The sequence below is a fragment of the Chiloscyllium plagiosum genome, unplaced genomic scaffold (genome assembly GCF_037043375.1).
Source record: "Chiloscyllium plagiosum isolate Xiang-an unplaced genomic scaffold, Cpla_swu_hap1 HiC_scaffold_4, whole genome shotgun sequence".
Taxonomy (NCBI): Eukaryota; Metazoa; Chordata; class Chondrichthyes; order Orectolobiformes; family Hemiscylliidae; genus Chiloscyllium; species Chiloscyllium plagiosum.
The window spans coordinates 39,371,600-39,399,342 of record NW_028270142.1 but is presented as its reverse complement, the minus strand read 5'-3'; the positions used below and the strand labels follow the sequence as shown (position 1 = coordinate 39,399,342).

At 41.7% G+C, this 27,743-nt stretch overlaps 1 protein-coding gene across 7 annotated transcripts in view; it reads right to left on the bottom strand.

The window, feature by feature from the left end:
* The window catches only part of bbs9 (Bardet-Biedl syndrome 9), a 533,593-nt gene that overhangs the window by 198,115 nt on the left and 307,735 nt on the right, over positions 1–27,743 (bottom strand). For all 7 annotated transcript variants that reach the window (XM_043688767.2, XM_043688773.2, XM_043688770.2 and 4 more), the window contains one exon: positions 27,454–27,673. In XM_043688767.2, coding sequence (XP_043544702.2) covers positions 27,454–27,673 — 220 coding nt within the window. The remainder of the gene's footprint in view (positions 1–27,453; positions 27,674–27,743) is intronic.

Here is a 27,743-nt window from a genome sequence, read left to right as displayed (position 1 = left end):
ATCACACAGCAGCAGTCTTTAGTGAGGTAAAAGGGGACTATAGTCAGGGAGACCCCCACTACAGTCAGCTAAGGAGCTTGGTCTGATGCTGACATAACACAGTGTCATACAGTGGCAGGTCTGCCCTCGACTGTTCAATGCTCCCCATCAGGCAGCCCCTCCCTCTGTGAGAAAAAGCAGCACAACTCACAGAGGCTGATAGCCTGTAACTGAGCATTGAACATCCTGTTCAGTAAAAAGTAATGTGAGCCACACAGAGACTGGAAACCTGTAAGACAATGCTGAAGTCAGTGAGATTTTGCTAAGAATGCAGTGTGAAATAGTGAGAAGTCGCCAGCCTAAGAGCAAAGTTAGTGAGCTAAGAAAGCATGTTAAGAACTATAAGATGTAGATGAATCAGTTGAGTGTGATGTTGCATGCAAAGTGACTGAGCAGAAACATGGAAGTCCTAGGTGTTCCTAAGCTGCAAAGGGAGGGCTAAAATTGTGTCTGAAATGGTCTGAGAGTAGGAATGATGTTATGGCAAGGCTTGGATTTGCATGGACAAATTGTTGGCTCTGGACCATGCAGGTACATGATGTTGCAGGAACAGTTGGATGATGGCATGGACAAGCACTAGGCACCCTTGACTTACAAGCCAGGAACTGGAGCTATCTATCACTTAGGGAAGGAGAGGAAGATTGGAAGTAGTGTATAAATAAGGCTCCTGCCCCACTGAACTCATCTCTACCTACCTCGACACTGTCCTATCCCCCCTAGTCCAGGAACTCCCCACATACGTTCGAGACACCACCCACGCCCTCCACCTCCTCCAAGACTTCCGTTTCCCTGGCCCCAACGCCTCATCTTCACCATGGATATCCAATCCTTCTACACCTCCATCCGTCATGACCAGGGCCTCCAAGCCCTCCGTTTTTCCCTCTCCAGACGTCCCCAACAGTACCCTTCCACCGACACTCTCATTCGTTTGGCCGAACTGGTCCTCACCCTTAACAATTTCTCCTTTGAATCCTCCCACTTCCTCCAGACCAAAGGGGTAGCCATGGGCACATGTATGGGCCCCACCTATGCCTGTCTCTTTGTTGGCTACGTAGAGCAGTTGATCTTCCGTAATTACACCGGCACCACTCCCCACCTCTTCCTCCGCTACATTGATGACTGCATTGGCGCCACCTCGTGCTCCCGCGAGGAGGTTGAGCAATTCATCAACTTCACCAACACATTCCACCCTGACCTTAAATTTACCTGGACCATCTCTGACACCTCCCTCCCCTTCCTGGACCTCTCCATCTCCCTTAATGACGACCGACTTGACACTGACATTTTTTACAAACCCACCGACTTCCACAGCTACCTGGATTACACCTCTTCCCACCCTACCTCTTGCAAAAATGCCATCCCGTATTCCCAATTCCTCCGCCTCCGCCGTATCTGCTCCCAGGAGGACCAGTTCCACCACAGAACACACCAGACGGCCTCCTTCTTTAGAGACCGCAATTTCCCTTCCCACGTGGTTAAAGATGCCCTCCAATGCATCTCGTCCACATCCCGCACCTCTGCCCTCAGACCCCACCCCTCCAACCGTAACAAGGACAGAACGCCCCTGGTGCTCACCTTCCACCCTACCAACCTTCGCATAAACCAAATCATCCGTCAACATTTCCACCACCTCCAAACAGACCCCACCACCAGGAATATATTTCCCTCCCCACCCCTTTCCGCCTTCCGCAAAGACAGTTCCCTCCGTGACTACCTGGTCAGGTCCACGCCCCCCTACAACCCACCCTCCCATCCTGGCACTTTCCCCTGCCACCGCAGGAACTGTAAAACCTGCGCCCACACCTTCTCCCTCACCTCTATCCAAGGCCCTAAAGGAGCCTTCCACATCCATCAAAGTTTTACTTGCACATCCACTAATATCATTTATTGTATCCGTTTCTCCCGATGCGGTCTCCTCTACACTGGGGAGACTGGGCGCCTCCTAGCAGAGCGCTTTAGGGAACATCTCCGGGACACCCGCACCAATCAACCACACCGCCCTATGGCCCAACATTTCAACTCCCCCTCCCACTCTGCCGAGGACATGGAGGTCCTGGGCCTCCTTCAACGCCGCTCCCTCACCACCAGACACCTGGAGGAAGAACGCCTCATCTTCCGCCTCGGAACACTTCAACCCCAGGGCATCAATGTGGACTTCAACAGTTTCCTCATTTCCCCTTCCCCACCTCACCCTAGTTCCAAACTTCCAGCACAGCACTGTCCCCATGACTTGTCCGGACTTGTCCTACCTACCTATCTTCTTTTCCACCTATCCACTCCACCCTCTCCTCCCTGACCTATCACCTTCATTCCCTCCCCCACTCACCCATTGTACTCTCTGGTACTTTCTCCCCAACCCCACCCTCCTCTAGCTTATCTCTCCACGCTTCAGGCTCACTGCCTTTATTCCTGATGAAGGGCTTTTGCCCGAAACGTCGATTTTGAAGCTCCTTGGATGCTGCCTGAACTGCTGTGCTCTTCCAGCACCACTAATCCAGAATCTGGTTTCCAGCATCTGCAGTCATTGTTTTTACCTTATAAATAAGGCGAGTTGGGGTTGGCAGCAGCGCAACTTCGAGGAGGCCTGAACGACTTAGGTCTGTACCCCAATTCCATGACTACCAGACCCCATGGAGGCCCGGCCTGACCCAGTCCAACTCACTTATCTGCGGGAAAAGAAGACTCGCTCCACCAGCACCCGGGACTGCCAAAGAACGAAAATTCCACCGCTGCAACCAGTCCCCGAGGAGACCAGACCAGACCACGCCCAAAGTATAACCTCGCGGCATCCCATCCCAGGAGAGGCCCAGCTTGCCTGGCTCTAACTCACTTACTTTTCGGAGCTACAGACTCATACTACTAACCCCAGGGACTGTTCAGATGTAGGAAACCTACAAGGAAACTGGAAAAATGTGCTGGCCTAAAGGTAAGGTTGAAACAATGCAGTTTCAAGACCCCACTCCCCAGCATACTCCTGGCAAATATCCAGGCTATTGAAAACGAAATGAATGAACTCAGATCGAGACTTACCTACCAGAAGGAATTGAGCGCCTGTTATATGCTCTACTTTATGGAGATTTGGCTCACCTCTGTCATTCCTGACTGTGGCCTCCAAAGCTAATGGGTTCTCCATACATCGCATGGACCGCACCGCGTCCTCAGATAAGGCGAAGGGCAGTGGGGTATGCTTCCTGACAAAAAAACCTCCTGACGTTTGGACATAGAGACCCTGGCAAGCCATTGTTCCCCGGATCTGAAATACTCGCCTCAGGCGACTGACTGTGTGGAGTTTGCACGTTCTCCCCGTGTCTGCGTGGGTTTCCTCCGGGTGCTCCGGTTTCCTCCCACAGTCCAAAGATGTGCAGGTCAGGTGAATTGGCCATGCTAAATTGCCCGTAGTGTTAGGTAAGGGGTAAATGTAGGGGTATGGGTGGGTTGCGCTTCGGCGGGTCGGTGTGGACTTGTCGGGCCGAAGGGCCTGTTTCCACACTGTAATGTAATGTAATGTAATCTAATCTAATTTACCTACCATGAGAGTTCACCTCCGCCATCCTGACGGCAGTCTACATACCACCCCATGCAGATGTGAAAAATGCCTCAGACGTGATTTACATCACTACAAACATTCTAAAGACAAAATTCTCTGAGCCCCTGTTCCTTCACAAAAGGAAGTACAATGCTTGTCGGAGGCTGTGGAAGACCAACTCCGGGACTGTTTGGAATTGGTGAGCTCGACCATGTTCAAGTACTCACTATGCCACAGCAGTGTAGAGGACTGCGTACCTAAGAAGGTAATCTGAGTGTTCCTCAACTATAGACCTTAGATGAACCAGGAAACCCACTCCCTACTGAAGATCAGACATGCAGTGTTCAAGTTGATTAACCCAGACCAATACAGGAATTCCAGATATGAACTCTGCAAAGCCATGAGGAATGCCAAGAGGCAGTAAGAGGCCCAAACCCTACCAAACAGACTCCTGCTGCCAATGCAAGGCCTAAACAACATTACAGGATACAAAATGAAGCAGAACAAGCTGGCAGACAAGGACTCATCCCTCCCTGATGCGCTCAGTGCTTTCTATGTTCGGTTTGAGCAGAATGCAAGCAGTGAGGTGATGCCTGTCCCAACAGCACCTGATACACCTGTCCCCTCAGTCACCACTCCAGACGTCAGATTGGTCTTCCTGGCAGTCAATCCAAGCAAAACGATGTGCCTGGATGGTGTCCACAGCTGAGCACTCAGATCCTGTACAGACCAACTGGTGGAGGTATTCACTGAAATCTTCAGCCTTTCCCTCCTACAAGCTGAAGTTCCCACCTGCTTCAAGAAGACCACCATTATTCCCATATCTGAGAAAGCACATGCAATGTGCCTTAATCACTACCGCCCAGCTGCTCTAACCTCAGTAATCGTGAAGTGCTTCAAGAGGCTGGCCATGGCCCACATCAGCACCAGTCTCCCAGCCCGCCTCAATCCCCTACAATTTGCCTAACAACGTAACAAGTCTACAGCAGATGCCATATCCCTCGCCCTGCACTCATCCCTGGAACATCTGGACAACAAGGACATCTCCGTCAGATTCCTGCTCATTGACTACAGCTCTATCTTCAACATCAATTATCCCCTCCAAAGTGACCTCAAAACGCTGTTAGCTTGGTCTCCACTCCACCCTCTACAACTGGATCCTCCACTTTCTGACCCACAGACTGCAATCACTGAAGATAGATAAGTGCACCTCCTCCACAATAACACTCAACACTCGAGCCCCCCAAGGATGCGTCCTCAGCTCCCTACCATACATCCATGACTCTGTTGCCAAATTCCAAACGAAAGCCATCAAATTCAGTATGTGGATGTAACTACTAGAGAAGGTGCAAGGTTAGATCTCATGGAATACAGGGAGAACTATGGGCGGCACGGTGGCTAGCACTGCTGCCTCACAGCGCCACAGACCCGGGTTCAGTTCCCGCCTCAGGCGACTGACTGTGTGGAGTTTGCACGTTCTCCCCGTGTCTGCGTGGGTTTCCTCCGGGTGCTCCGGTTTCCTCCCACAGTCCAAGGATGTGCAGGTCAGGTGAATTGGCTATGCTAAATTGCCCGTAGTGTTAGGTAACGGGTAAATGTAGGGGTATGGGTGGGTTGCGCTTCGGCGGGTCGGTGTGGACTTGTTGGGTCGAAGGGCCTGTTTCCACACTGTAAAGTAATCTAAAAATCTAAAACTAGCCATTTGGATACAGAACTGGCTCAAAGGTAGAAGACAGAGGGTGGTGTTGGAGGGTTGTTTTTCAGGCTGGAGGCCTGTGACCAGTGGAGTGCCACAAGGATCGGTGCTGTGCCCTCTACTTTTTGTCATTTACATAAATGATTTGGATGCGAGCATAAGTGGTACAGTTAGTAAGTTTGCAGTTGACACCAAAATTGGAGGTGTAGTGGACAGCGAAGAGGGTTACCTCAGATTACAACAGGATCTGGACTAGATGGGCCAATGGGCTGAGAAGTGGCAGATGGAGTTTAATTCAGATAAATGCGAGGTGCTGCATTTTGGGAAAGCAAATCTTAGCAGGACTTATATACTTACTGGTAAGGTCCTAGGGAGTGTTGCTGAACAAGGAGACCTTGGAGTGCAGGCTCATAGTTCCTTGAAAGTGGAGTCACAGATAGATAGGATAGTGAAGAAGGCGTTAGGTTTAATTTCCTTTATTGGTCAGAGTATTGAGTACAGGAGTTTGGAGGTCATGTTGCGGCTGTACAGGACATTGGTTAGGCCACTGTTGGAATATTGCGTGCAATTCTAGTCTCTTTCCTATCCGAAACATGTTGTGAAACTTGAAAGGGTTCAGAATAAATTTACAAGGATGTTGCCAGGGTTGGAGGATCTGAGCTACAGGGAGAGGCTGAACAGGCTGGGGCTGTTTTCCCTGGAGCGTCGGAGGCTGAGGGGTGACCTTATAGAGGTTTACAAAATTATGAGGGGCATGGATAGGATAAATAGGCAAAGTCTTTTCCGTGGGGTCGGGGAGTCCAGAACTAGAGGGCATAGGTTTAGGGTGAGAGGGGAAAGATATAAAAGAAAGCTAAGGAGCAACTTTTTCACGCAGAGGGTGGAACATGTATGGAATGAGCTGCCAGAGGATGTGGTGGAAGCTGGTACAATTGCAACATTTAAGATGCATTTGGATGGGTATATGAATAGGAAGGGTTTGGAGCGATATGGCCCGGGTGATGGCAGGTGGGACTAGATTGGGTTGGGATATCTGGTACAATTGCAACATTTAAGATGCATTTGGATGGGTATATGAATGGGCAGGTTGGATGGGCAGGTTTCCATGCTGTACATCTCTATGACTCTATGACTCTATAAGTCTTTTTGATATGTACATCCTTGCTTACAGTGATCTGCTTGTACTGCTCATAAACAAAGCTTTTCACTGTACCTCAGTACATGTGACAATCAATCAATTTATTGGGATGCAAGTGCATAAGAAATAGAAAGGCACTGCTCAATGGTGAGATTTTGAAGTCATTATTTAAGGCTTAGGAGAAAAAATGTGAAGCATTTTCTTGATAAGATACTTACTTTTAAATTCTCTCTGTTTTCCCAACTTGCTTGCCATTTCTCAAACACACCAGGAAGGGGAAAATTCCACCTATCGCATACTTCTAACATTTTTAGAATCACTAGCTTACACGGGAAACACAAATAACCATAAGGCCATAGGACTTGGGAGAAGAAGCAGGCCATTCAGCCATAGTGTCTGCTTCACCGTTCATTGGGATAATGGCCGATCTGATAATACTGATCTCCAGTTTACAGCATTTTCCTAATAACCCTTGATTCCCTACTGATTAAAAAATCTATTGATCTCAGCCTTCAATATATTTAAGTGTAATAAGTTTAGCTTTAACACCCCTCGACAATAAAGAATTCCAAAGATTCACTATCCTCCTCAAGAAGAAATTTCTCATCATCATTGTCTCAACTGGGTGACCACATACTGTGAGGCTGTGCTCTCCGGTCTTAGACTTTTCCTCAAGCAGCAACAACTTCTCAGCATATAGCCTATTAAGCTTCTAGGATTGCTACATGCTATAATAAGATTGTCTCTCACACATATATATCTCAAGGTGTACAAACCCTACTACTCAGCATCTTCTCAAACAAAAATCCCTTTATCAACTTTGTGAACTTTCTTTGGACTGCCTTCAAAATGCAGTATATCTTTTATTAGCTAAGGGATCAAAACTGTTTACAGTATTACAGTTGTGGTCTAACTATATATAGTTTTAGCAAGGTTTCCCTATTTTTACTTGCTATTCCTTTTGACATTTGCCTTCTCTGCTACCTGCTGATCTTATAGGCCAGCTTTTTATGAGTTATGCATAAAGACCTCCAAAAGCAGCTTTCTTTGAGCATTTAAATAATATTCAGACCCTGTATTTTCCTGCCAAAGTGAATAACCACACATTTTCCTATATTATGTTCATTAGCTAAGTTTTTACCCACTCATTTCATCTGTCTATAGCCCTACATAGATTCTCTGTGTCATCCACTTGCCTTCCCACCTATTTTTGAGCCATCTGCAAACTTGGCAATAGAACATTCACTTCCCTTGCCCAAGTCAAGTGATTTGTGTTTTCCTTTGGTCTAGCTGGTTTGGTCTCTGCTAACGATACAGAAGCTAATTCTAATGACACCGCTGTTCATGATTTCATTAGTTACTTTATCAGTAGCATATCATGGGGAGAGATCTGTTTTAGTTTCCCTTCTAGTTGTATAACTTTTTCTCACGCTCATACTTAGAATTATGAAGTCTGCTGCTGTCACTGTCCACAACCCAAGTATCTTTTCAACTTTCACAGCGAAAAAGAATTGCAATTACAAACGTCCTAATGTAGAACAGCTGAGTTCAATTATCTACGTTTGAAACACAATCTAAAGGTTCAGATAACTACATAAACAGTTTATAGAATTTATCAGGTCTATCTATTTCAATTCTGTTACTGCTTTAGGCATTCTGCAACAATTATTCTACATGTAGTTTCTAGACACATAATGGACATCATACTTTTCTGAAGTAGTAACTCAGTACAACTTTATAATTTCAATGAATCAGCATCCCATTCCTGTTGTAAGGCAGGTATCTGGATGAGGTAAAAACAAGGACTGCAGATGCTGGAAACCAGAGTCTAGATTAGAGTAATGCTGGAAAAGCACAGCAGGTCAGGCAGCATCCAAGGAGCAGGAAAATTGACATTTCGGGCAAAAGCCCTTCATCAGGAATAGAGGCATCTGGATGAAACAGTCCTCTGTAAGCAAGTCTTCAAACAAGTATAATCTTAACCATTGTTTACAGCTGGGGAGTCAGTAATTCAATGACTCTAATGTACCTTAGATTGTTATCAAACAATTCTCAGAATCTTGGCTGAGGGGAACATCTTTTTGCTGTAGGCCCCTGTTACATGGTGAATTTGGTGAGCATCATGTGCCTGTGATCTTTTCTTTGCCACTTCATACATTTTTAGACAACAAATATGACGTTAACTAAAAGATAAGTACTCAAGATCACTTGAATTTAACAGATGAAAGAGTGTAGTGGGGCAAAACATGTAGAAATCATTCTGGTGAGATATAATGTTCACCAAAGTTGTTTTTTGCTGGGGAAACTTACATTTTTGATTAAATCCTTCTCTTCTAATCACAACATTTTGCAGTGAGACTGAAATCACCATAACATTGCTCACTACAAGATAGGGAAGTGGGTGGGAGGAGAGAGATTAAACAGAAACATTTCCAAAGCTTAGCAATTGCAGGGAAAATGACAGAGGACAAAATCTGAGCTAGCTCGGAATGTGCCGTACAGGTGACACAATCTCTTGGCTCTAATAACCTAAAAAAGTTTTGCCTCATGCATCATTAGAATTCTGCAACCAAATATCACAGAAATTGCTGGAAAATCTCAGCACGAAATGTTAAGTCTGATTTCTCTCCACAGATGCTGCCAGATCTGTTGAGCTTTTCCATCAATTTCAGTTTTTGTTTCTAACTTCCAGCTTTTTCTGATTTCCAGTTTTTTTCAATTTTTATAAACCAACACTACATACTTAAAATGGAGAAACCAAGCAGCATCTGACCTACAATAACTTGCTCACCAATGCCCAGTTTGGGTTCTGCCAGGGTCACTCAATTCCTGACCTCATTGCAGCCTAGTTTCAAACATGGACAAAAACACTGAATTCTAATTCTTGACATGAAGATCACATTTGACTGAGTGTGGCATCAAGGAAAGCCAGCAAAACTGCAATAAATGGAAAAAAGGGACAAACTCTTCACTGGCTGAAGTCATACCTACCACACAGGAGGATGGTTGTTGTTGAAAGTCAGTCATCTCAGCTCCAGCGGGAGATCCTAAGGCCCAACTATCTTCAGCAGTTTCATTAATCACCTTCTCTCCATTATAAGGTCTTAAGTGGGGACGTTCAGTGATAATTGCACAATCTTCAGCACCATTTGCGACTTTTCAGATACTGAAGCATTTATGTTCAAATGCAACAAGATCTGGGCAATATCTGGGCTTGAGCTGAAAAGTGGCAAGGAACATTTGCACCACACAAATGGCCATGACCATCTCCAATAAGAGAAGATCTAACCACCGCCTTTTGATATATAATAGTGTTATCATCACCAAATTAGAATCATAGAGTCATAGAGACGTACAGCACGGAAACAGACCCTTCGGTCCAACTTGTCCATGCCGACCAGATATCCCAACCCAATTTAGTCTCACCTGCCAGCACCTGGCCCATATCTCTCCAAACCCTTCCTATTCACATGCCCATCTGGATGCCTTTTAAAAGTTGCAATTGTACCAGCCTCTACCACTTCCTCTGGCAGTTCATTCCATGCACATACAACACTCTGAGTGAAAAAGTTGCCCTTAGGTCTCTTTTATATCTTTCCCCTCTCACCCTGAAACTGTGCCCTCTAGTTCTGGACTCCCCCACCCCCAGGAAAAGCCTTTGTATATTTATCCTATGGATGGCCCTCATGATTTTATAAACCTAAATAAAGTCACCTCTCAGCCTTCGACGTTCCAGGGAAAACAGCCCTAGCCTATTCAACCTCACCCGAAAGCTCAGATCCTCCAATCCTGGCAACATCCTTGTAATTCTTTTCTGAACCCTTTCAAGTTTCACAACATCTTTCCGATAGGAAGGAGACCAGAACTGCATGCAATATTCCAACAGTGGCCTAACCAATGTCCTGTACAGCCACAACATGACCCCCCAACTCCTGCACTCAATACTCTGGCCAATAAAGGAAACGCCTTCACTATTCTATCTATCTGCGACTCCACTTTCAAGGAGCTATGACCTGCACTCCAAGGTCTCTTAGTTCAGCAACACTCCCTAGGACCTTACCATTAAGTGTATAAGTCCTGCTAAGATTTGCTGACCCTAAATGCAGCACCTCACATTTATCTAAATTAAATTCCATCCTGCCACTCCTCAGCCCATTGGCCCATCTGGTTAAGATCCCGGTGTAATCTGAGGTAATCTTGTTCACTGTACACACCTCCAATTTTGGTGTCATCTGCAAACTTACTAACTATACCTCTTATGCTCACATCCAAATCAGTTATATAAATGATGAAAAGTAGTGGACCCTACACCGATCCTTGTGGCATTCCACTGGTCACAAGCCTCCAGGCTGAAAAGCAACCCTCCACCACCACCCTCTGTTTTCTACCTTTGAGCCAGTTCTGTATCCAAATGGCTAGTTCTCCCTGTATCCTTGCCTTTCCAAAAACATGTACATCCTGTCCCTCAGGATTCCCTCCAACTTGCCCACCACCTTCGTCAGGCTGACTGGTCTACTGTTCCCTGGCTTGTCCTTACCACCTTTTTAAAACAGTGGCACCACATTAGCCAACCTCCAGTCAAATATCTCAGTAAGAGGCCCAGAAATCACTTCCCTAGCTTCCTATAGAGCACTTGGGTACCCCTGATCAGGTCCTGGGGATTTATTCACTTTTATGTATTTCGAGACATCCAGCACTTCCTCCTCTGTAATATGGATATTTTTCAAGGTGTCACCATCTATTTCCCTACATTCTATATCTTCCATGTCCTTTTCCACAGTAAATACTCATGCAAAATACTCGTTTAGTATCTGCCCCATCTCCAACGGCTCCACACAAAGGCTGCCTTGCTGATCTTTGAAGGGCCCTATTCTCTCCCTAGTTACCCTTTTTGTCCTTAATGCACTTGTAAAAACCCTTTGCATTCTCCTTGACTCTATTTGCCAAAGCTATCTCATGTCCCCTTTTTGCCCTCCAGATTTCTCTCTTAAGTATACTCCTACTGCCTTTACTCTTCTTAGGATTCACACGAACTATCCTGTCTATACCTAACATATACTTCCTTCTTTTTCTTAACCAAACCCTCAAGTGCTTTAGTCATCCAGCATTCCCTTTACCTACCAGCCATTCCTTTCACCCTAACAGGAATATACTTTTTCTAGACTCTCGTAATTTCATTTCTGAAGGCTTCCCATTTTCCAGCCGTCCCTTTACCTGCAAACATCTGCGCCCAATCAGATTTTGAACGTTTTTGCTGAATACCATCAAAATTGGCCTTCCTCCAATTTAGGACTTCAACTTTTAGTTCCGGTCTATCTTTTTCCATCACTATCTTCAAACTAATAGAATTATAGTCATTGGCCCCACAGTGCTCCCCCACTGACACCTCAGTCACCTGCCCTGCCTTATTTCCCAAGAGTAGGTCAAGTTTTGCACCTTCTCTTGTAGGTACATCCACATACCGAATCAGAAAAGTTTATTGTAAACACTTAACAAATTCCTCTCCATCTAAACCCTTCTCCACTATCAACATCCTGGGAGTTACCATTGGCTAAAAACTCAACGGGACTCACCACATCAACACAATAGCTACAAGAACAGGTGAGGGGCTCGGAATACATCAACAAGTCACTTTTCACTGGTCTTCCCAAATCCTGGTCACTATTTACAAAGCACAAGTCATAGGTGGAATGCTCCCTACTTTCCTGGATGGCTGCAACTCCAACAACACTCAAGAAGCTTGACACCATCCAGAACAAAGCAACCCACTTGATTTGCACCACATCCACAAGCATTCACTCCCTTCAGCAACAATACTCAGTAGCAGTGTGTACTATCTACAAGATGCATTGCAGAAATTCACCAAGGATCCTTAGACTGCACCTTTCAAATCGAGAAACAGTTTCATCTAGAAAGGCAAGGACAGCAGATACTTGGGAACACCACCACCTGCAAGTCACTTACAATCCTGCCTTGGAAATATATCACCATTCCTTCACTGTCTCTGGGTCAAAATCCTTGAATTCCTTCCCTAAGGACATTTAGGGTCAACCTACAGCATGTGGACTGCAATGGTTCAAGAACTCATCACTGTTTTCTCAAGTGCAACTGGGCAAGAGCAATTAATACTGGCCAGATAGTGGTGACCATGTTCTAAGAGTTAATAAAAAAAAATACAAGGTACTTATTTTCTTTTTTTTAAAATTAATGTCTCATTAATAGGACTTTTCATGTGTAGCCGTTCAGGTTATTTTTTGTAAAACTCCATCATAAATGCAGGAAACCCACTGTGTTGTTGCACCTTGCCATTATCGATTAAGTTATCATCGATCCAATCACCACACCCTCATGTTACCTCTCATGAATGCAAATAAAAGCAAAGATGCACCTGACACATAAAACATAAAACAGTCAGAAGATTTATAGACATGTACGAGGTTCCCTTGATGTTTGTGAACTTGTATCCAAAAGCAAACAAATATGCACTTGTGTAGCATCTTAAATATTTTCAGAAAATGCCTTGAGGGTATTTCTGCACAAATCTTCAAATGTGGCAGGATAGTTTAACAATGTAATTAATATTGTAATTAAGACCCTAGTCTTTATATATAGAAACATAGAGCTAGATTCTGTAACTAAGCAACTCAAATTAGGCTTTCTCCCTTGACTTGGAAGACTTCTTTCCATTTGAAGGGGTCTGTTGAATCCAAGTTTCATTTTGGAGAGGTGAGGATGGTATTGAGTCAGTGTCATTCAATCTGGAGGCAGATCGTAAGTGGCCACATGAGCAGGTGAGTGCCAAGGAATGAAGTTTACAAAGCTCAGATTGGTTCTCTGGAACTTTGTCCCAATTGTCTTAGAACCTATTATGCCTTCTCGCTACCTCTTCATATGCCCTCATCCCCCACATGGTCCTCATATACTCATGTCAACTCCACAGCAATTCACCCATTATTAACCATGAGCAGAACATAGGAGCTGTATTGAGATGAAAAGAAATGACCTATGAAAGATATGTTATCATTCTCAGTCTTACATCTTATAGTCCAAATCTCTTACAATGAAACCCATTCAAGTCCATTATATCTCATGTGTTTAAATCTTATTAAAACAAACGTGTAGACCCAACATCAAAGGCAGTTAATTCTTTAATAGCCTCTTTAGATAGTTATTCAAACTGAGAGCTCAGAAATGTCACCTGAGTTAATTGTAGCCTATGCAATTCAGTCAAATATTCATAATGATTTGGGGACATGTCAACAAAGAACTTTACGAAACTGTATGTACAGCTGATATTTTTCTTTTCTCACTTATATAAATGACCTGTCAATCAAAGCAATCCAGTGAACCTTTTTTTAAAAACACTGTTACTGACAGCTTCAGTTTATCATTTTGTCTCATATTGAAAGTACAAGGGACAGAAAAAAATTCAGATTATGACGCTTAAATAGACTGCATCTGTCTAAATTCATGATTTCCACATTTCAGATTAAGGCTCTGAACTATCTAAAAAGGGTCTGTCTGAACTGAGTACTAATTTCAAAAGGGTTTGCTGAGCTTGGGATTTGTGAGGCACATCCTACTGCATTTCTCTTGCCAGCAAAAGTCAGATCTGTCCAAAATGAAAGTTATTCCACATCTTGTCCTCACACTTTAAGGCTGCAGAGTCTTCCTTGTCCTCATAAAAACTTAGCCCATGGAGTATAAAATCCAGTAAGATATACTAAGCCCAAATAAAATACTGGCTCTGCTCAAATTGAACGACTGTGTTCAATTCTAGGAAATACATTTCATGAAGGAGGTGAAGGCTTTGAAAAGGATACAGGGAAATTTGCAAGAATAGCTACCGGGATGATGGAGACACTGGATTAGGTAGATGGTTCTTCTTAGAGCAGGAAAGCAGCTAAGAGGAAATTTGATAAATGTGTTCACAATTAGGAAGCACCTAAGTAGAACAAATAGAGTAATTGTTATCAAGGGTGAAGAGTTGATAACTAGAGGACACAGATTTAAGTGCTCAACAAAGAAGCAGTAGTGGCATGAGGAAAAGCTTTTTTTTTAATTTACTGATTGATTTGGATTTGGATTTGGAATATGCTGCCTCATGAAGTTTTGGATACAGATTCAATAGTAGCCTTGAAAGGGAACAGAATAAGCAATTAATTGAAAAAAGAAACTGCAGGACTACAGAGAAATAGGAACCCTTGTCTCTATATCCACTCCATCAAAACATGTCATCATCTTAAAGATATCAATTGGTGGCACGGTGGCTCAGAGGTTAGCATTGCTGCCTCACAGCGCCAGGGACCCAGGTTTGATTCCAGCCGTCTTGACTGTCTTGTGAAGTTTATTCTCCCTGCATCTGCATGGGTTTCATTGATGCTCTAGTTTTCTCCCACAGTGCAAAGGCGTGCAGGTTAGATGGATCAACCATGCTAAATTACCCATAGTGTTCAGGGGTCTGCGGGTGAGATGGGTTAACTATGTGGGGTTACAGAGATAGGGTGGAATGCTCTTCAGACAGTCAGTGCAGGCTCAATGGGCCAAATGGTGTATACCTACACTGCAGAGATTCTGTGATTCTAGGCCACCCCCTCAGCCTCAGTCTGTTTGAGAGAAAAAATATCAAGGTTGACTCCTTTACTGGTGTGTATCCCCAAGCATTTCTACTAATATCCTTGTAGATTTTCTCTGAAGCCTCTCTAGTTTTTCTAATTCTGTTTTTTAGAATACAAACTATTGCGTGGTTTGTTTTTTGAATAAAAAATGGCCCATGAACCTACTGCACAAATCTTAGTGATCTGTGTATTTGTTCACTGAAAGTCCTTTTCTCTTCTACCCTCCTAAATTTGCATCTTCCAAGTAACATGTGATCGCCCTGCTCTTCCTATTAAAATGCACTATCATCATTAATCTGTGTTGAACTTAATTCAGAAATTATTAGCCAATTCTAGGCATTTATTCACACACTCCTGCCATTTGTTGCAATCGAGAAAGGAGAGATACAGAAAGAAGGAGGCTATAGGTAAAATGGACTTTTTCTCTATTCTTGTGTCTTTAAGCTGATTGGCACTTCAAGCTATTTCAGAGGGCAATTAATAGCCAGCCACATTAATATGAGTCTGGAGTCACATGCAGGTCAGATTAGATAATGATGATAGACTACTTTTCCGAAAGTGAGCTGGATGGATCTTCACAATTGACAATGGCTCCATTAGATTAGTTTTTAATTACATATTTTATTGAATTCAAATTTCACCATTTGCCAGGGTGGAATTCAAATCTATATCCCTAGAACATTAGTCTGGGGTCTAATTTACTAGTCCAATTCCAGTGTATTATGACGATGACACCATCTCCCATGTTTCATTGGGGAAGTGCTGGAAACAATTATTAAGAAAGTAGTAGAAAGATGTTTATTAAATCAATACAATCAGGCAGAGCAAGTATGGTTTGTGAAAGGGAAATCATGTTTCACAAATTAATAGTTCTTTAAGGATGTAACAACGTTGCTTCTGGGGTATTGGATTTCCAAAAGGTATTAGACAAAATGCCTCATTAAAGATTAATGTGCTGGGCAGAATATGTTAGCTGTGACAGAAGATTAGCGACTAACAGGAAACAGAATCAGGGGAAATGGGTCATTCTCAGATTGACAAATTGACCTAATGGAAGAACACAGGATCAATCTTGAGGCCTCAAATATTTACGACTTATTTCAATGAGTTGGATGAAGGGACTGATTAGATTTGCTAACTACATAAAGATAAATAGGAAAACAAGTTGTGAGGAGGGTACAAAGAGTCAGCAAAGGGATTGGCTGACTTGCAAAGGTTTGGCAGATGGAGTATAATGTGGGTATGGGGACACACATCACAACACAAACAAAAATTGTGTACTTGGCAGTGGAAGAAAATGTGGTGTTAAGGACTGTACCAGCCCTTGCTTCTGCCACTGTAATGACTCCTCCACCAGCTGTCTGTACCAGCTCTTGCTCCTGTGTATCCTGCTGCACACAAGAGTACCATTATCAGAGTTGTGCGCTGGCTCCACCACAAAAATTTAGGGTGTCTTATTTTGGAATTGAAACACACGCCGACAGATGAGGTTCAGAGCTGTGATACTTCTCCATAAAATTGGCTCTTCTGAGTAATTGAATATATATGAAGCATCAGCTTTCATTCAACAAGGTAACCAAGTGATAGAGAAATGAAATCTGCAATTAATTTAAATAAATCTGAATAAGGTACATTTGTTGCATTAGAATGTTTTCAATATTCAGCTAGAAAGTTTTACTTTGACAAATTTGAATTCCAGGGCTTCAGCTGCATGTGTTATACATCATATGGTATAGTCCAAATTAGAATTCTAAATCCAAGCCTACTACCTAGGCAGCTCAGGTTTACATTTGAGGCTTACCGTAACTAAATGCTTGCAAAGCTACTCAATTTGTATTTACTGGCATAGCTTAATGGATTCCTAATTTTTTTCAGAACCTGTAAGACTATCAACTTTCCACTGAACCTGGTAATCCTTTGAGTTTAAGGCACCAATTCGGGGCTTTGATCTCAAGACAGTAAATTTGCGAGCTGATTAAGTGCCTTTTGAATTGCAGAGAACAACACAGCTGCTTATTGTTAAAATGACGACAGCATATCATTAGAATACAAATTCAATTAATATCCCAAAAGGCTGCTGTTTAATAAAACTGTGTTCTTTGAAGTCATGGCAATTTTAGACGACACAATATTTTGTGATAATTTTATCTTTTTTACCTGAAATAATGTCTAACTGTTCAACATGTTGAACATTAACTTTAAGTATTATCAATTCACAGCAATAAGGCATTTCTTTTACAACTATTTTGATATATTGTAGAAATAGCATTGACAGAAAATCAATGATTACATATTTGAATTGGATTCACATGGACACCAGTATAGGACACTCAGGTTCAAGTCTTACTGACTCCAGAGGTGTGAAATAATTCATCTGAACAGTTTGATTAATAATACCTAAATTTCATTGAGAGAAGTTTTTGTTTTCATGTTTTCATGTCCAATTCTGTACAGGCAGGCTTTCTGCTTTCGAATCAAGTCAGCAGGGATTTTACCAGGATTACAACAAATTCACTTGACAAGAATGGTTGTAAGATTTTGCACATTAACTACAAGAAAGGAGTTTGGTGAAGCGTTGCAAACCAAATTACAGAGCAGACTCCTGTATTTCTAAGAGCAGGTGAGATTCTTATCTACAGCACTTTAGATCTGCCAATTTTCTTTTCTTCTTAGACAGTTCCTCAGGATCAAGGATGACTTACTTCCGCTCTGATTCAATAAGTTCTAAAATAGCTGATCAGCCCAATCTGTGATCTGCAGTCTCTACCACATGCAGAGGAGGTGGTGCTTGTAAGGCTTGGGAGATAGATTGTTTGGAGCTTTGTGAAGTATGTAGGAACACAGAAAGCATGGCTGCATGGTAAACCATGCCCATAGCCATGGGTCTGAGATTCTGATCTGCAAATATACATTTCCTCAGTCAGCTGAATGTTAGGCTGGTACATTAGAAGCAATGACAAATGTTGTAGGCGACATTTGCCTTCATTGAGAGGGAGGCAGATATAGAAAATGATCAACATTTTAAGCATCTCATGGTTGAACCTAATCGACAGGGAGACATGTTTTGTTGTGGGAGCTGCTTAGATGATTACCTTAGTTTTCCCGATGTTAAGCAAAACGCCCATTTTCTCATTTGCTTCAGAGCAAAAACTGACAATAGCCCAGAGTTTATAGCACATGCCGACCTCATTTGTATTCTGAAACCTTTTGATTTTGGTTTTGATTTGGATTGCAGGCAGCATCTACTCTGTCGATTATTTCTACTTCTGTGTTGATGCACATTCACTGTAGTAAGGTAGAAATGTGGCAAATTTGCACACAGCAAGGTCCCACAAACAGGAATGTGATAATAACTAATCTGTTTTAGTGACGTTGTTTGAAGGATAAATAATTGCCAGTGTCCCAAAATTTGACTCTTCCTTGAATAGTGGTGTGGAATTTTTTTATATCACTTCAAATTCAACTTGCACATAATTTTCTTCTTCAACCAGTCCCACACCACTTGAGTTTCCACGTGTTGTCCTTATTCCATCTTACATAAAATCCCATTCGCCTGCAAACCTCGCTGATCTATGCTTATCAACATGGGTTCCTGGCTCCTTGATGTCTCAAATGTATCAACTTCTTCATCGTGTTGAAATCTCTCCATGGCCTCCCCTCCCCCCACCTCCAAATCCTCCTTCAGCCCTGCAATTCCTTTCCTAATACTCTTTACCTTTGTCACCTCATTAAAGCCCCTCCTAACATCTCTTTTGTTCAGTTCATTTGGTTGAATCCTTTAGATTTTGATATTGATGCTGGTTGGGTATCACAGCAAGAGAAGGAGCACCTTAATCAAGCTGGGCAAGAACAGAAAAAAGGACTGATTTTTATAAAAACACATGGGTAAAACAGCCCTTTGGGAAATCTCTCAAAGATTCTTGATATGTCTAATCATACCTGCATCTGAAGGTGTAGAAGAGACAAGTTACGGCTTTCTACAGGTCTCAGGCAGTGCCAAAAGGTCACGGGTGAGCAACAGAGCTGACTTTGGATTCAAGGCCAAATCTCAGGTTGGATAGTTATGTGATAAATTCTGAAAACGAATGTTGGAGGGCCAGAAATTCTTGGCCACAAAAGCCAACTGGTCATTTATCATAGAATGATCTTGTAAATGACTGACTTTGAGTGTTCCAGTGCCCTTTTGGACTTCTAGTTCACCGATGTGGTCCTTAAGATAAAGGTCTGAGCAAACTGAGCCAATATTCTTTGGCATTCAGAAGAAATGAAAGTCGATCTCATTGTGTCGTACAGAGATCAAAGGGGTTTGACCAGATAGATGCAGTTTATTTCCTCTTATCAGGAAAGCTAAAACATGATGATAAGAGGCCACTCATTAAGGACTGAAATTATTTCACTCAAACCTATGGCGTTCTCTACATATTCTAGAAGATTGTCGATGCTCTATTGTTAAATAAATTGAAAGCTGGGATTGACAGACTTTTGGTCTGTCAGGAAAGCAAGTGATATGATGAGTGGGCAGTAAGGTGAAATTGAAGTCCAAGATCAGCCATGATTTTGTTAGATGGCAAAGCAGGCTTCCCGGGCCATTGGTCTACTCGTGTTCCTAATTCCTGTGTTCTAGGTTTCTCACATGAAAGCAACATTATTTCAGCTAAGAAGAAATAGTTGTGTCATGCTTTTGCTCAAGTCCAGCACAAAATTCTTGCAAGGTCTGACAACAAGTACAAATCACAGAAAGAGCTGTCATGAAAGTTTGATGAAGGGAGGCCTAATTGTAGGTTCCATTGAGATAAAATCAGAGTCCTAGCTAATTAAGCAGACTGCAACTCCTCAAAGAATGGTGGTAAAAAGAACTTTTATATCAAGCATTAAATGAAATAGCATTAAATTCAATGCAATGAGCATGAAACTGACCTCTGTAATCTTGAGGATACAGGCAATATATAAATCACTGTGTAACACAAAAAAAATTGCTTTAAAAGTTGAAACTAAAGCACCATTTAAATTGAATAAACAGAACGGAATGCTTCCAGCAGGAAAGCTGGCCTTGACAGATAACCAACAGGAAATTTAGCAATGGTTAAAATGAATTTTGTGTGGTATGGAAAGCAGAAAAAACCATACTGGCGATTACAGTGGTAAAAAGGCATGGAGTGGAAGCTTAGAGTTTAACTATGAGAGCAAGTTACCTGAAGGCACAGGATGAAAGAAGAATCATATACTGATTGTGGATTGTATGAATTATTCAACGTCTAATTAATCTGAATGAGTTTATTACTGAAGAGTTGCAATAAAGCTTTCATTGCAGTTGCATTTATGGGAAGATGAAAGGAAGTAAAACTGTGACTATGACGATTAAAATGGTTCCAGTGTCCACATTCAAGCTTTCCTAGTTAAGCGAGATAGCAATCAGTTTTTTGCCATCAGCCTTAAGTTTTTTGTCTTGGTTTAAGATCATTTTTATAACTGCCGACAAGTGGGATTGCAGAGTTAAGGACAGTGGAACAGGAGAAATGTTTTGTTCTTTAAAATGGCAGAAGGCAATATTGCAACACTCTAATTTTGTGTTTAGTTCAAAAATTAAAAATAGTAGCTATAACGTTTTATTCAATAGCTGCCTTTCTTTTTAAAACACTTTTTTTTAAAATTTATTATCATTTAAATATTACACTAAATCATCTTATTGTATCCAGTTTACTCATTCTCCACCCCTATATTTCCATATATTTTTAGGATCTCCTTTTCAATACACAGATATTCATTTATTTTAACAATGGTCAGAGTTCTTTTCTGATCTCTCTCTAACTCCATCACAAATATTCCCTCTGCCTGTTGGAAGGATTTAGGTTGGAATATAGCAAGCACAGCAACCTAGAGCCTACTAAGTCAATTAACAAATTGAAAACAGCCCCCAATCTATTCAGACTCTCCCTATAACTCAAACCTTCCAACCCTGGCAACATCCTTGTAAATCTTTTCTGAACCCTTTCAGGTTTCACAACATCCATTCTTCCTATAGCAGGGAGATCAGACTTGCATGTGCTATTCCAATAGTGGCCTAAACTGTACAGGCACAACATGAACTGCTAACTCCAATACTCAATGCACTGACCAATTAAGGAAAGCATATCAAAAGCTTTCTTCACTGGCCTATCTGCCTGCGAATCCACTTTCAAAGAACTATGAGCCTGCGCTCAAAGGTCGCTTTGTTCAGCAATGCTCCCCAGGATCTTACCGTTAAGTATATAAATCCTGCCCTAATTTGCCTTTGCAAAATGCAGGACCTCACATTTATCTAAATTAAACTTCATCTACCACTCATCAGCCCATTGGCCCATCTGATCAAGATAAAGTTCTTCATTGTCCACTACACCTTCAATTTTGGTGTCATCTGCAAACTTACTAACCATACCCTCTATGGCCACATCCAAATCATTTATATAAATGACAAAAAGGAGTGATCCTTGTGGCACACCACTGGTCACAGGCTTCCAGTCTGAAAAGCAACCCTCCATCACTATCCTCTGTCTTCTACCTTTGAGCTAGTATCCAAATAGCTAGTTCTCGCTCTATTCCATGTGATCTAAACTCGCTATCCAGTCTACCATGAAGAACCTTGTCAAATGCCTTCCTGAAATCCATATAGATCACATCCACAGCTCTGCTCTTATCAATCCTCTTTGTTACTTCTTCACCCAATTCTGGGATCTAGAAATGTTACTGAGGGATGGGGCGCGTATGAGAAGTTGGGAACACCTCTGATTTATACCCAGGCTACAGAAATAGGCCCAATAGGACACCCTGCTGGCAAACATGCAGATCAAAATCTAGTTGTTTACATGCACTAGCAAGTTGGTAGCTGTGTATTTTCTGGCAGTTATTTTGTCATTATGGAAAATGATCATAGGCAAAGGTCTCACTACAATTACAGCACAAAATATGCCTTTGGTTCCAACTGGTCTATGTTGGAATTTAGACTCCCCACAAGCCAAACTGCACTTAACACAACAGAGACTATACAACAAAAAAACAGTTTTGGACATCCTATGATAATGAACAATACTACATAAATTCTTTCCTTTACTTCATCTAACCTCATCAAAAACCTACTTTTTCTTTCTCCTTTATGTCCTTGCCAGATTCCTGTTAAGTGCATCTATATTATTCACCATATCTACTTTATACAGTAGAAAGTTCCACTGAATTACCACACCTATCCAAAACCAACTAACATGCACTATCTAGCAGTGATCACTGGATAACGTTCGGAGCCAGATTCTTTGTTAACTGATCCCCCTTTGGAAGGAAGCACTGGTTATTTTCATGCTTTATGTAAATAATTATTCGAGTCATAAGCTATCATATCAACATATTCAGCTAATGCAAGTATTTTTTGAACACTGGAGTAAATCTGGTTAAACTTTGCACAACTGCAGTGGCAGTGTATGCATACATGAACTCCAGATTGTAATTTTATTTCAAGAATACTCCCTGTAAGGAAATATAAATCTTAAAACTTGGTCATGATATCGTCATTGCCAGTCAATAAATTGCATTAACAGGAACTCAATGTAACAAAATATAAAAATAAAGTAACATCATTCTCTTTATAGGAAACACATTGCAGTGCTACAAATCCTTTACATGCCAAAATCAGAAACTACATACACGTTTTGCTAACACTTTAGCAAACTCAACCATCAGTATTGCTCAAATGCTCTGATAAAACAGTGGCATAATGGTAACCCATCAGTGGATTACAATTTAAAGGCCCTGGATAATATTCTAGAGATATGGATCCAAATCCCACTATGTCAGCTGATGGAATTTGAATTCAATTAAAAATCTGGACTATAAAGCCAATCTCAATAGTGCTTGACAAGACAGCTATCACCAATTGCTACAAAACCCATCTGGTTCACTAATTTCCTTTAGATAAGGAAATCTGCCATCTTTACCTATTCTGGCCTACCTGCAACAGCAACATGGTTGACTCTTAAATGCTCTATTAAATGACCTCATGAGCTACTCAGGTTCAAGGGCAATTAGCAACATCCTAGTGATACCCTCATTTCATGACAGAAAATAAAAAGTTAGATTGTTAACATATATGAACAAACCAAGGAATAAAGGATTAAATTTTAAGGACAGGTGGCATAAATTTAGCTTCATCTGGTTCGAGTTTAGAACATTAAACGATGACTTAAGCAAGGCTGGCGGGGGTGTCAAATTAAAATTCCTGACCAAGATCAGTAGATTTATGTCAGACCATAAGGCTATTAGAAATAGGAACGGGAGTAGAGCCATAGCTGATCTGATACTCATCACGTCCAGAGTCCTGCCTTTCTCCATTACCCCTGACTCTCCAACTGATCAAGAATCTATCTCTTCCTGATAAAGGGCTTATGCCGGAAACGTCGATTCTCCTGCTCCTCGGATGCTGCCTGACCTGCTGTGCTTTCCCAGCAACACACTCTTGGCCCTTGAAAAATGGGCCAACATTCACTTTGGGTGAGAACATCAAGGAAAATGGGGGCAAATAGAGTTGGTGTATTGATCAGTCAATACCTATTTGAATGGTGGAATAAGGTCAAGAAATTGAATGGTCTATTCTTACTCCTAGGTTCATAATAGAGGAGAATCAAGCTGACTCCTTGTTTTAACCTGCACTTTTCTTTCAACTTCAAACACATCCGCTTTACAATTCCTGTCACATTTTCGTGGTGGTTAGAGATAGAATACATTGTTTTCACCAAACTAATACACACTAATTTTCTTTTAAATAGTTTTCTTAGATACCCAACTACAGCAGGTCAATAAGCATTTGTAGAGAAGTCAGGCCAAGGCCAAACTTCTGGAACTATTTTAATCAGAGGATCAGCATCTATAGAGACTTGTGAGCCCCATTTTGAGGAACAGGCATTACTGAAGTAGGTAAGGACCTTGAATATGTAAGAAGAAATTAGCTGGAAAAGCATTGGGCCACTGGGATTGTAGGAGAAAGCCTGTGTGACTGAATGTTGGGACCAAAAGGGCTGCCTTTCTTGGTCATATTCTCCTCTTTGGACTCTCTAATGTTTCCCCACAGTCTGCCACAGGGAGGACACATCCAGTGTAGGTTTACTGCCCTGCCAGAAAATGTCAGTGAGTCCCAAAAGTGACTTATCTAACCAAGGTCTCTGATGGCAGGAGCCCATTGGGAGCTGTCCCACAGTAGCATACTCTTATTTTGCTGGTTGCAGCTTCCTCAAAGTCCATCACTCATTAGCTACCTGATGAAGGAGCAGCGCTGCGAAAACTAGTACTTCTAAATAAACCTGTTGGACTATAACCTGGTGTTGTGTGATTTTTAACTTTGTCCACACCAGTTCAACACAGCATCTCCACATCATGGCTTTGTTCATAAGATAATCCCTCCATACTGGGGATCATCCTAATTAACTTTCTCTGAATCACGTCCGATAAAATAATATCTTTTCCTAAATCAGGTGACCAAAACTGTTCAAAGTACACAGTTAGAGTTTCTTAATGAATGATTCATTTTAAAAAGGATATATAACCAGGTACAGTATTAAAAAAGTTATGGCATTGCACTTTAGTGATTAGATTAGATTACTTACAGTGTGGAAATAGGCCTTTCGGCCCAACAAGTCCACACTGACCCGCCGAAGCGCAACCCACCCAGACCCATTCCCCCACATTTATCCCTTCGCCTAACACTACTTGCAATTTAGCATGGCCAATTCACCCAACCTGCACATTTTTGGACTGTGGGAGGAAACCACAGGGTGCTCCGGTTTCCTCCCACAGTCCAAAGATGTGCAGGTCAGGTGAATTGACCATGCTAAATTGCCCGTAGTGTTAGGTAAGGGGTAAACGTAGGGGTATGGGTGGGTTGCGCTTCGGCAAGTCGGTGTGGACTTGTTGGGCCGAAGGGCCTGTTTCCACACTGTAATGTAATCTAATCTAATCTAAACCAGAGCACCCGGAGGAAACCCACGCAGACACGGGAATAATGTGCAAACTCCACACAGTCAGTTGCCTGAGGCGGGAATTGAACCTGGATCTCTGGCACTGTGAGGCAGTAGTGCTAACCACTGTGCCACCGTGCCGCCCAGTGATCATGAGTAAAAACATCTCAGAACAGCATCTTCTGAGAATAATTATTTGTGAAACGATAAAAGTAGGCATAGAAATTGTAGGATTGTCACAAAAACCCAACTGAATGTCTGATTATTCTGGTCTCCTTTGCCTTATGTGGTCTTTGCAACCCTGCAATCCTGCATCACGTGATGCTCACAACGAGCTGCATTTGTAGCATCTTTAATGAAGTATTTCTTTACTACTGGGTCTTGGAAGAAATCTCTAAAAGTGGAAAATAGTGGCTTGGCATTTTTATGCACGTGTCTAAAACAGTGTTGTCCAGTAGAAATCATTAATTTGTCATCAGTATGGTGATACTGTTTTAGCCACATAAATTGCTTTCAATAGAATACACCTTCTAGACAATATTGGCAAATATTTACTTAACTATTTGGTAAGGAAGGAAGTAAAGTACAATGAGTAAAAAAAACACTTGCCCCTTTTTATTTATCTGTCACCATTTTACATAAAACAGTTCACATGCCTTGCATGTGCTGTCACAATGAATACTGAGATCACACAACCAATGTTACTCATTGTTACTTACTCATTTGAAATGCCATTTGCCGTTTCTGGATTTGTAATTAACTAAATGTGGTCAGTGACCAACATATGAAATAATGCTGCCCTAGAACAGTGAGTGAAAAGAACTACGATATAGATTGGCAATGTGACAGCTACTGAAATGAGTAAGAAAACACTTAAAATAATGCAGTACTAGCTGAACAGCATTGAAATAGAATTAATTTCACTGCATGTACCTGAACAAATTGCCGAGAAAATGAAACAGGAGCATTCTATTTAAGTATCTATAATTATGCACAAATAACAAAAAATAGATACTCAACTGCACTGATCTGTAAATTGCCAAAACATACACGCTGCAATCGCAATATACAGACAAGAGAGAAGAAACAAAGAGAAAATATAAAGCCAAATCTCTCTTTCCATATTTTGGTTAGCCTGAAACTCATTAATTTAGGGATAAAGTTCATTCATTTTGTCTAAAATACACAAAATAAACATATTTTCACAAGCTTCAGTCAAGTAGCATTGGCAATCTTTGGGCTAGATGAAACAAACATTTCTGTGTGACACAGCACCTTATAGCAATTGCTCTGCCCAGGATCATAGGAAATTACAGAGGGTGGTGTGCAGAGCCCAGGCCATCATGGGAGCCAACCTTCATCCATGGACTCCATTTACATGACTCGCTGCAGCAAAAACGCTACTAACATCATCAAAGATCCTTTGCACTCTGGTAATGATTTCTGATAACCTCTTTCATCAGACAGAAGATACAGAAGTATGAACACATGCACCCACAGGTTCAGGGACAGCGTCCTTCTGGCCGTTATTAGACTATTGAATGGACTCTCTCGCCTCAAATAATGCTGATCTTGCTAACTTTGATCTCTCTTGTATGTCCTGTGCAATGTTACCTGTATGCCTCCTTCTGAATCTTTTATTCTGTACATCCTTGCTTATTATAATCTGTCTGTACTGTTTGTAAAAAAGCTTTTCACTGTACTTTGGTATAAGTGACAATAAATAAATCAAATCAAATAAAATCAATTCTACTACAATGCATGTTTCTTCAATACAAGTTGGCTTTAATGCGATTGAAGAGTTTAGACCGTTATTTGCAGAACATGAACTTTCCTTACCCATACTGGTTCTCAAGCGATTCTGGCCCCATTAACCTAAATGGCTGTGCTATTGCGTGATTTTCTTATAACGTGAGATCGGACACGAACAGAACTATCACGTTATATCAGAATCGACTGCATATTGCAGCGTTTAATAAAAACAGTTACACTTCAAAGAGCTAATTCATTATAATTTAACTGTAAAGTCTTGCTGTTCATTTTTGTAAGAAGGTAAAACAAATATTTCCTTAAGTGAATAAAGAAAAGTTGAAGACTGTAAAATGTGTGCAAATGTCAAAACAACTAACAAACTGCTGTGCTAATCTGAAGTAATCCTTTCTGCAATATGTAGCTTTTTACCTTTGTGGCTGTTTATCTTTCACTGTAACAAGCAATTCCTCAACTCTGTCCTTGCAAACAAAAGTGCGTTATCTTTTACTTAGTTTGCTTTGTGTAAACCCATTATTCGTTGGACACAATGTGACTTATAATGGGATAGATAAGAATTCATGTGTTTACACTCCAAACATTAACTGTCTGCTATGTGACTTTGAGAGTGAATTACATGACAACATAAAACAATAGCTCTCATTATAGTTTAGCAGCTGATGAACACTGCTCTACTTCGCTGCCAAATTTACCTGAGATTGAAGCTTCCTGCTGTGCACCATCTGTAGTTAAAGACAACCGACCTCCTTTGCTCAGTCTGTCACACAGTAGGGTAATATGTTTCTTTAATCTGTTGGTATCTTTCGGCATGCTAAGTTGGCTTGTCGAGCTCAGCGTCTGGTCCCTAGAGCTTTTTGACAGACAGGTCCTCAGTAATTGAGCAACTGCTGCATCCACGCACTCCTCCCAACCCTGCCAGAGTCAAAAGGTGAGATCCACGTAAGTAATGATTAATAATGTTGGAAATTATAGACAATCAATA